We start from the raw sequence: 11241 nt of genomic DNA, 5'->3' as shown, positions 1-11241 counted from the left end.
CAATAAACCTCATTCTGATTCTGATTCTGAGGTGTTTGAACATTAATGTGGACATAGTTGTTTTGTCCATCATTGATTAGAATGAGAAGGTGGAGTTAGGAGGTTTGACTGACAGTTTGAGGATCCAATGGAGTTATGAGGTTTAGTCAGAAGAGCTTTTTAATACTTTTCATTGGTTCAGTATTAGTAAAACCCACACAGACATAAAGGATGTTCAATAGAACTGATTTATTAAAGGAAACACAGAGATAGGAGGTTTTGTCCTGACAGTGAGGACAGGATGTTTAAATGTCACTACAGTGATGTCACTGTGTCACCATTACAGTGATGTCACTGTGTCACTGTGTCACCATTACAGTGATGTCACTGTGTCACTGTGTCACCACTACAGTGATGTCACTGTGTCACTGTGTCACTGTGTCACCACTACAGTGATGTCACTGTGTCACTGTGTCACCATTACAGTGATGTCACTGTGTCACTGTGTCACTGTGTCACTGTGTCACCATTACAGTGATGTCACTGTGTCACTGTGTCACCACTACAGTGATGTCACTGTGTCACCATTACACAGTGTAAGATGACCATTCATTGTTAAAGTCATTATTGTGATTAATGATTTAATTGTGTTTTTGGCGTTAAACATGATAACATTATGAATACATATTACATTTGTTTTCCTTTTAGGCTTCATAATAAGAAAGTGCAAGGGCGCAGATATGACAAATAACTTAAGTAATGAAATACTGACATATTTAATCATTTTATACTTTGAAAAAATATATAGTAAAAATCTGTGGAAATAGCTGATGGGCTTGTAAGCTTGTAGATCTGCTATTTCTGCTTTTTATGTTTTAAAATGTATGAAAATGTTTCAACATGGAAACGATTATAACAGTTATGTCAAATAATTGTGAATAGATGATTATGTAATGATTGTGTCAGTTCTAGTTGTGTGATGTTTGTATTTTTATGTTTCTGTTGTCAGACAAACAAACAAACTATAACAAATGTAACATTTTCAGGTTAAAAACCCCAAATTAATAATGTATTTGGCCGCAGACCCCCATCTGACAATATTGTGAGCCAGGGACCCCCAGAAGAGAAGATTTGTGTTGAAGAATTTCTAAATGTTGCTTTTTTTTGGTTAAATTATTCAAGATTTGTCAAACCTAGTCAGAAGTAGAAGATATAATATGTGAGCTTGTTGATCGGCTATTTTTGAAGAGCCAAAGCATAAAGCACAGTTAAAGTGGTTATATGGATTATCTAATATTAGCTGGGGACCCTCTGGAACCCCCTCAAGGACCCCTGGGGGGTCCCCACTTTGAAAACCATTCATATATAAGACACTCATTTAAAAAGCTGATTGATAGACGTTTAATTCCTCCTCTCTCCACCAGGGGCAGTGATGACTGTGTCTGCGTCCCTGAAAAAGACAGACAGACAGTCGGACGGACGGACGGACGGACGGACGGACAGTTAGAAGAGACAGACAGTTGAGTGAAAAGACAATGAACCAATGAGAATTAGACGTTATTAAGTTGGGTAACACTTTACAATAACTAAATGTCTTATGAATCACTAGAGTTTCGGGGGGCTACGCCCCCCTCAACCCCAGCCGCGCACGGGGCCCAGCGTGGCCGTGTGTATATTGGGGGACCCAAATCGCCGGAGTGAAACTGTGGAAAAGTTTTTTTGAAAAAGGAAAAAATTTGAAGAAATAATATTTGTTATGTTTCAGGGGGTCCACAGGGGGTCCGCGGACCCCCTGATGGTCCACTGACCCCCTGTGGAGTGTTGGGACGCGCGGGGACACCCCTGGAACATTGCGGACCATTTCGGTGTTTTTTTTTTTTTCATGAAGGTGGTTGCTTGTTTCTGGCGCAGGCTGTGCAAACCTGGCAACCCAGCGCATGCTGCCGCACGTTTAAGTGGCGTAGCGTCATGAGGATCAGTGGGGCCGTGGCTCGGTCAGTGAAGACCCTGTAGTGCGGATGATATGTGGCATAGAGGGGCAGATTGTAAATCCACAGAGGAAACATCCGTGGGCTACCATTGGTTCAGCGATGTGTGCGGTCGCCCTGCGGCCCCTCCTCCTCCACCAATGTGCAGTATTGAGAGCCCTGACGTCACAACAATTGGAGCGATGGGCACTGCACTGTGGTTGGTTAGGGTACACCTAGGGCCCAGGTAGAACCCAGTTAAAGCCTGCATGGGCAAACCCAGTTAGGACCCGCCTTGGTCCCACATAAACATGGCGAGTTGGGGCTCACCTAAGGGCCAGGTAGAAGCTACTTATAGCCTGCATGGGCATCGCAGTTGGGACTGAAGTGGATGTCGCTGACATTGCTGACATGGGGTCCATATGGTTTAGCCCACCTTGAAACCATATGGGAACTACGCTGGCATGCTGGCTGTAATGCAAACGCTGCATCATACCTGCAGTGTGTAGTTTGATGTTGTGTGTGTAGCAGATATACCTGCAGTGTGTAGATCAATGTCCATAGGAAAGTCAATGCCCAGCAGTGTTTTTTTTCCCCAGCAGAGTTTCTAGTGTCTCTGTGTCTCTCTGGAAGAGGTTGCACATGAACTCTGCAGCCGCACTGAGGCGCTCCAACACAAACACTCTGACATTAAGCTGCTTCACACAACAAACATCAGCACCACGCTGCTGTTTGTCCAAAAGACACAATATGTCCTCTCCCACCGACGTCATGTGTTCATTTATCGACAGCCGTACAGACTCCTTTTGACACATTTTACGTCGTTTATCCAGCTCTCACTGACTCTCCACATCGGGCTGTTATTTTGCTGCGATCAAGTCAACGATGTGAGAGATTAGCTATCACAGACGGACGGACAGGGGGTGAAACATAGTCTTGCGCCATGCCTTTCGGCCTGGCGGAGACAATAAAAAACCGAAAGTAAAGGAAATGGCCATTTCTGCAACAGAAGTAGTCAATAAACTATGCTATGAAAACATGGGCCACATTGGCAAAGAATGTAAGAAAGAGGCAATCATGTAGAAAATAGCCGATCTCCAAGCTTACAAAGCCTCTCAACGTGAGGCGTTTCGAGCTTGTAGATCGGCTATTTTCACAATATTTACTTGTGGAACGGAGTCAAACAGAATGGGGGGGTCCCAGATCAAGTACGTGTATTTGGGGGGGGGGGGGGGGGGGGGGGCGGCGTGAAAGGGTTGATAAACACTGCTGTAATCGGAGCGAAATTATCTGAAATTACTACATGACCATAATGCAGCCTAACATGCGTTGCACGGGGCGGTCCTGCCATTACGTTAGTTACTGTAGTTGCTGTGGAGCTACATAGTTCTCCAGAAGACACACACAAACATACACCATCTACAATGGACGAACTGAGCAGCAATATAGACATTCACCACACGAACGTGCATTGTTGACAAAGTGATTGCACAGCCGCTGCAGGCATGACAACCAGGTTAGCGTTAGCGACATGGCAGCTATCACAGCGCCCTGTCCGTCGTGCTGCAACTGCCTGTGATGGCTACAGCAGTAACAGCAAGCTGTCTGCGATGCCATTGTCTGGAGACTGCTGTTAGCGTGACACGACCAATGAGAGTGAGCGCTGTAGTTGTTGCTAAGATACGGTGGCGTCTCTGCCCCATAGCTTGTAGATCTCTCACACATGATTGGCGTAGGCTGCGTTGCCAGGTCTGACTTTGTGTCTAAGCAATGGTCGGCTTATTTGTGCGCGCCTTTGGGCTCGTTTGCATTGTGCGCACGGCAGCGCTTGTTTAGCGTACGTCAGCGCGACGTGGCAACGGACGTGGCAACGTGAAAGGTGATTGGCTGGTGAAAAGAAACACCCGACGTTACACCAGAAATCTAAGTGCCTGGAGAAAATGGTGACCAAAAAAAAAGTTTGGAAAAAAAGGAAAAAACCCCCGCAGCGGCTGCCTGCTGTTGTGGTGATGAGGTCGTGCGCACGGTAAACGGTACGAAGCTGCCTCCCCTTCCGTTTTGTCCGACATTTGGTGAGTAGAATTAATTATGTTGCGCGGTGGAAAAGGTGTAGTGAACAGTGAGATGTCCCCTACGCGAGGCGTAAATTCAGCGCGGCCGCCGTGGCGAGTCAGTTGGCGACATGTGGTCTGGCGGTGCGTTGTTTATTCGATAACAGAGCTGTGGGGTGTGGACACCGAGGGTGCGGAAGTCGGTCGCCATTTATATAGTTAGATTACTGAAACATTATAATCTGGGTAAATGCTTGGTAGCATGCTAACCTTTCTGGAATACGTAATATATTAATACATGATAAGTTTCTATTAGCTTGGAAGGTTGAAAATGCGTGAAGTGTTCCTTTAAGTATGTGTTAATAGTTGATTCTATTGTATCATAAATGTGTTTATTAATAAACTGATTAGTTAATTAATTGATTCATTAGTATTTGTTGATATTTGACTAAATGTGTGTTTGTGTCAAACAGGAAGAGGAAGTGAACCTGGATGTGGGAGGAGTCTACAGATCGTCATCAGTCTCAGGATTGGTCGTCGGCACCAGAACATGACCTGATAGAAGAAGAGAGACGGGTAAAACACACACACACACACACACACACACACACACACACACACACACACACACACACACACACACACACAGACACACAGACAGACAGTCTGAGTATTTTGGCCCAGACCTGGCCCGGTTCTCGGTTCTTTGGATGGGCCGACCTGTGCTACCCTCTACTGTGTCTACTGATCCCATAGCCTGCAGGGACCGTAACCGTGACAACAGAGCCCATAGGTTGTGGCCACGCAGCAAACTCTGAGTCTGAATCTGTGCATCTGTTTACATAAAAACACTAATAAAGAGATTTAAACCAGGCTCTGTCACTGTGTTCATATGCTAATGATCCATGTCTGTGTGGAAGTTTAAATCACTGAGAAGAAACATGAACTGACTGACTGACTGACTGACTGACTGATCAGTCCTTAAATGAATAGTAACATAGTAGGATAAGTAAACATTAATACTTTAATTAAACATGATAATTAAACATGTTAATCACCTCTTTTCTTCCACTGGAAGTAGATGAATCCAGACAGGAACAAGACCAGACCCAGAACCAGACCTGATGCTCCCATGGCCATCTTGTTCTTCACTGACTCTGGCATGGAGTCATCTGATCATACAAGAAATAATACATTATTATTATTATTATTAAATAATAATTGTGGAAGAGACCGTAGTGAGCTTGTAGGTCTGATATTCTCGGCCGTTCTCACACAATGGAGCAGAAATTACTCTTTATTTCCTGCAGCTCTGTGAGCAGACAGACAGACAGGCTGTGTGAGCAGACAGACAGGCTGTGTGAGCAGCAGACAGACAGGCTGTGTGAGCAGCAGACAGACAGGCTGTGTGAGCAGACAGACAGACAGGCTGTGTGAGCAGACAGACAGGCTGTGTGAGCAGCAGACAGACAGGCTGTGTGAGCAGACAGACAGGCTGTGTGAGCAGACAGACAGACAGGCTGTGTGAGCAGACAGACAGGCTGTGTGAGCAGCAGACAGACAGGCTCAGTGGCGTCGTTAGGGGTGGGCTTCGGTGGCTATAGCCACCAATGTTTTGTCCAAAGCCACCAATAAAAAAAAATGAAAAATTAAAAAATTAAAAGTTTTTTTTTTTTTTTGGAATTATATATCTATCACCCTAACCTAACCCTACCCCTAACCCTAAAACCGAAATAAAGTAACAAAAAACGGGGAAAAAAGCACCCTAATCCGCGAAATCCGCGGAAAAAATCGCGCGCGCGCGCTTCGCGCGCGCGCGGGAGGAGGGGCACATGCACGCGCGCTGCGCGCGCGTGCATGTGCCCGTTGCCTGCGGGGCTAAGCCCCCGACCTAGTAGAGACCTAGCGACGCGTCTGGACAGGCTGTGTGAGCAGCAGACAGACAGGCTGTGTGAGCAGACAGACAGGCTGTGTGAGCAGACAGACGGGCTGTGTGAGCAGACAGACGGGCTGTGTGAGCAGACAGACAGGCTGTGTGAGCAGCAGACAGACAGGCTGTGTGAGCAGACAGACAGGCTGTGTGAGCAGACAGACGGGCTGTGTGAGCAGACAGACGGGCTGTGTGAGCAGACAGACAGGCTGTGTGAGCAGACAGACAGGCTGTGTGAGCAGACAGACAGGTGTGTGGTCATGAGTAGAGATCCCTCTCTTCTAAGTGACATTTGTGGGAGGAGCTTCCACACGTTTAAAGACGCACTGAAGTGACATTTTCGGTCATTTTATTTTGAAGGTTCAGCCTGAAATGTCGGCTCAACGACTCTAAACCAATCAGAAGGTCCCATCCCTTCAGGCTATGGGACGTTGGATCTCAATCACTTCAGCCGTGCGGCACACGGCTAATGTTTGTTTACAAGTGAGAGAGAGACGGCCAGTGAAGCACGTTTGCTACTACCTGGCTTATTTCTAACCTATAATGTTTTCAGATACATATTTTAGTGTGCAGATGAAGTTTAAAATGAGTAATACACTCATCTTCAATGAGATTCAAAACGGAGTATCTCTGTAATTAAAATCAGCTGTGTTTGAAGAACGTGCAGCTATGGGAATCAAACAGGTGCATGTAATCAAGATTCATTTATTTTCATGAAGGCTGTGTTATGTCATCACGCAGCACGTTTTCGTTTACAGGAAGTAATTAAGATTGGCTTTTTATGGACTTTAGATGTAAAAATACACAAAAATGTTTTATTTTTATTTTTTTTGGCATCTATTGGTAGGTATGCCCATATGATGACCACGGATATGCTCTAAAAGTGTGAAAAACATATTTTTCATTTCACTACACCTTTAACTGTGTTGCTCATTCCATGAATAAATGATCCCTACAAGCTGTACCTCGTTGTAAAGGTGAATAATCAGGCTTTCCAACCATATAACATACAAAAACAACTGAAGAACTAATCATAGGCAATAAACTTTCAGAACTTTGTTTTCTCTTTTAGTCCATTGGGGACCCCCAGGGGTACTTGAGGCGGTTCCAGGGGGTCCCCAGCTAAATGATGGATAGGAACCAAATGGACCCTTATGGTAACGGGTCCATTTGGTTCCATTTGTACACTCTCAGAGTTAAATCTAACATTGATTTTACAATATAAATTGGGGTCCCAGGCATAGAAATGCCATTAAATGGGGTCCGTAGCCCTAATGCATGTTAAACTGGGGGTCCTTGAAATTAAAATGGTTGAAAATCACTGCTAGAGCCTTAAAAATCTTCTCTTATTGGGGGTCCTTGGCGTATCTTTTCAAATGGGGGTCTGCGGGCTAATAAGTGTCAATTTGGGGGTCCTTGACATGAAAAGGTTTGAGAAGCAGTGTTTTAGTTTATGAGTCACTGACCCCAGTGCACAAACGTAGGTTCAGTCAGGCTGGGATGTTCCACCATGCATGAGATGTTCTCTCCTGATCTGTAACACACACACACACACACACACACACACACACACACACACACACACACACACACACACACACACACACACACACACACACACACACACACACACACACACACACAGATACATGAGTTATGATGATTTTAATAGTGGAGAGATACTATATCGTACTGGTGTTTACTGACCTGGGTGTGTATTTCTATGTATAGGTGTGTGTTAGGTGTGTACCTGGGTGTGTACTCCAGGTAGGAGTGGTGCTGGTAGTACCAGTAGAGGTGTGTATTTCTATGTATAGGTGTGTTAGGTGTGTACCTGGGTGTGTATTTCTATGTATAGGTGTCTGTTAGGTGTGTACCTGGGTGTGTACTCCAGGTAGGAGTGGTGCTGGTAGTACCAGTAGAGGTGTGTATTTCTATGTATAGGTGTGTGTTAGGTGTGTACCTGGGTGTGTACTCCAGGTAGGAGTGGTACTGGTAGTACCAGTAGAGGTGTGTATTTCTAAGTATAGGTGTGTGTTAGGTGTGTACCTGGGTGTGTACTCCAGGTAGGAGTGGTGCTGGTAGTACCAGTAGAGGTGTGTATTTCTATGTATGGGTGTGTGTTAGGTGTGTACCTGGGTGTGTACTCCAGGTAGGAGTGGTGCTGGTAGTACCAGTAGAGGTGTGTATTTCTATGTATAGGTGTGTTAGGTGTGTACCTGGGTGTGTATTTCTATGTATAGGTGTGTGTTAGGTGTGTACCTGGGTGTGTACTCCAGGTAGGAGTGGTGCTGGTAGTACCAGTAGAGGTGTGTATTTCTATGTATAGATGTGTGTTAGGTGTGTACCTGGGTGTGTACTCCAGGTAGGAGTGGTGCTGGTAGTACCAGTAGAGGTGTGTATTTCTATGTATGGGTGTGTGTTAGGTGTGTACCTGGGTGTGTACTCCAGGTAGGAGTGGTACTGGTAGTACCAGTAGAGGTGTGTATATCTATGTATAGGTGTGTGTTAGGTGTGTACCTGGGTGTGTACTCCAGGTAGGAGTGGTGCTGGTAGTACCAGTAGAGGTGTGTATATCTATGTATAGGTGTGTGTTAGGTGTGTACCTGGGTGTGTACTCCAGGTAGGAGTGGTGCTGGTAGTACCAGTAGAGGTGTGTATTTCTATGTATAGGTGTGTGTTAGGTGTGTACCTGGGTGTGTACTCCAGGTAGGAGTGGTGCTGGTAGTACCAGTAGAGGTGTGTATTTCTATGTATAGGTGTGTGTTAGGTGTGTACCTGGGTGTGTACTCCAGGTAGGAGTGGTGCTGGTAGTACCAGTAGAGGTGTGTATTTCTATGTATAGGTGTGTGTTAGGTGTGTACCTGGGTGTGTACTCCAGGTAGGAGTGGTGCTGGTAGTACCAGTAGAGGTGTGTATTTCTATGTATAGGTGTGTGTTAGGTGTGTACCTGGGTGTGTACTCCAGGTAGGAGTGGTGCTGGTAGTACCAGTAGAGGTGTGTATTTCTATGTATAGGTGTGTGTTAGGTGTGTACCTGGGTGTGTATTCCAGGTAGGAGTGGTGCTGGTAGTACCAGTAGAGGTGTGTATATCTATGTATAGGTGTGTGTTAGGTGTGTACCTGGGTGTGTACTCCAGGTAGGAGTGGTGCTGGTAGTACCAGTAGAGGTGTGTATTTCTATGTATAGGTGTGTGTTAGGTGTGTACCTGGGTGTGTACTCCAGGTAGGAGTGGTGCTGGTAGTACCAGTAGAGGTGTGTATATCTACGTATAGGTGTGTGTTAGGTGTGTACCTGGGTGTGTACTCCAGGTAGGAGTGGTGCTGGTAGTACCAGTAGAGGTGTGTATATCTATGTATAGGTGTGTGTTAGGTGTGTACCTGGGTGTGTACTCCAGGTAGGAGTGGTACTGGTAGTACCAGTAGAGGTGTGTATTTCTATGTATAGGTGTGTGTTAGGTGTGTACCTGGGTGTGTACTCCAGGTAGGTGTGGTGCTGGTAGTACCAGTAGAGGTGTGTATTTCTATGTATAGGTGTGTGTTAGGTGTGTACCTGGGTGTGTACTCCAGGTAGGAGTGGTGCTGGTAGTACCAGTAGAGGTGTGTATATCTATGTATAGGTGTGTGTTAGGTGTGTACCTGGGTGTGTATTTCTATGTATAGGTGTGTGTTAGGTGTGTACCTGGGTGTGTACTCCAGGTAGGAGTGGTGCTGGTAGTACCAGTAGAGGTGTGTATATCTATGTATAGGTGTGTGTTAGGTGTGTACCTGGGTGTGTACTCCAGGTAGGAGTGGTACTGGTAGTACCAGTAGAGGTGTGTATTTCTATGTATAGGTGTGTGTTAGGTGTGTACCTGGGTGTGTACTCCAGGTAGGAGTGGTGCTGGTAGTACCAGTAGAGGTGTGTATTTCTATGTATAGGTGTGTGTTAGGTGTGTACCTGGGTGTGTACTCCAGGTAGGAGTGGTGCTGGTAGTACCAGTAGAGGTGTGTATATCTACGTATAGGTGTGTGTTAGGTGTGTACCTGGGTGTGTACTCCAGGTAGGAGTGGTGCTGGTAGTACCAGTAGAGGTGTGTATATCTATGTATAGGTGTGTGTTAGGTGTGTACCTGGGTGTGTACTCCAGGTAGGAGTGGTACTGGTAGTACCAGTAGAGGTGTGTATTTCTATGTATAGGTGTGTGTTAGGTGTGTACCTGGGTGTGTACTCCAGGTAGGAGTGGTGCTGGTAGTACCAGTAGAGGTGTGTATTTCTATGTATAGGTGTGTGTTAGGTGTGTACCTGGGTGTGTACTCCAGGTAGGAGTGGTACTGGTAGTACCAGTAGAGGTGTGTATTTCTATGTATAGGTGTGTGTTAGGTGTGTACCTGGGTGTGTACTCCAGGTAGGAGTGGTGCTGGTAGTACCAGTAGAGGTGTGTATTTCTATGTATAGGTGTGTGTTAGGTGTGTACCTGGGTGTGTACTCCAGGTAGGAGTGGTGCTGGTAGTACCAGTAGAGGTGTGTATATCTATGTATAGGTGTGTGTTAGGTGTGTACCTGGGTGTGTATTTCTATGTATAGGTGTGTGTTAGGTGTGTACCTGGGTGTGTACTCCAGGTAGGAGTGGTGCTGGTAGTACCAGTAGAGGTGTGTATATCTATGTATAGGTGTGTGTTAGGTGTGTACCTGGGTGTGTACTCCAGGTAGGAGTGGTACTGGTAGTACCAGTAGAGGTGTGTATTTCTATGTATAGGTGTGTGTTAGGTGTGTACCTGGGTGTGTACTCCAGGTAGGAGTGGTGCTGGTAGTACCAGTAGAGGTGTGTATTTCTATGTATAGGTGTGTGTTAGGTGTGTACCTGGGTGTGTACTCCAGGTAGGAGTGGTGCTGGTAGTACCAGTAGAGGTGTGTATATCTATGTATAGGTGTGTGTTAGGTGTGTACCTGGGTGTGTATTTCTATGTATAGGTGTGTGTTAGGTGTGTACCTGGGTGTGTACTCCAGGTAGGAGTGGTGCTGGTAGTACCAGTAGAGGTGTGTATATCTATGTATAGGTGTGTGTTAGGTGTGTACCTGGGTGTGTACTCCAGGTAGGAGTGGTACTGGTAGTACCAGTAGAGGTGTGTATTTCTATGTATAGGTGTGTGTTAGGTGTGTACCTGGGTGTGTACTCCAGGTAGGAGTGGTGCTGGTAGTACCAGTAGAGGTGTGTATTTCTATGTATAGGTGTGTGTTAGGTGTGTACCTGGGTGTGTACTCCAGGTAGGAGTGGTGCTGGTAGTACCAGTAGAGGTGTGTATATCTACGTATAGGTGTGTGTTAGGTGTGTA

The 11241-nt window shown here is 45.8% G+C and overlaps 1 protein-coding gene across 1 annotated transcript in view; it reads right to left on the bottom strand.

Moving 5' to 3' along the window:
• Positions 1 to 258: 258 nt before the first annotated feature.
• The window catches only part of LOC311062037 (H-2 class II histocompatibility antigen, E-S beta chain-like), a 14638-nt gene continuing 3655 nt past the window's right edge, over positions 259 to 11241 (bottom strand). The window contains exons 4-7 of the mRNA XM_084080796.1: positions 7394 to 7461; positions 5056 to 5169; positions 4486 to 4552; positions 259 to 1429 (exon numbers count right to left, since the gene is read on the bottom strand). Coding sequence (XP_083936922.1) covers positions 4503 to 4552; positions 5056 to 5169; positions 7394 to 7461 — 232 coding nt within the window. The 3' untranslated portion in view covers positions 259 to 1429; positions 4486 to 4502. The remainder of the gene's footprint in view (positions 1430 to 4485; positions 4553 to 5055; positions 5170 to 7393; positions 7462 to 11241) is intronic.

The sequence above is a fragment of the Gymnoscopelus microlampas genome, assembly GCF_963454915.1.
Source record: "Gymnoscopelus microlampas genome assembly, chromosome: 15".
Classification (NCBI taxonomy): Eukaryota; Metazoa; Chordata; class Actinopteri; order Myctophiformes; family Myctophidae; genus Gymnoscopelus; species Gymnoscopelus microlampas.
Note: the sequence above shows the minus strand (reverse complement) of the source record. Positions and strands in the feature narration are given on the sequence as shown.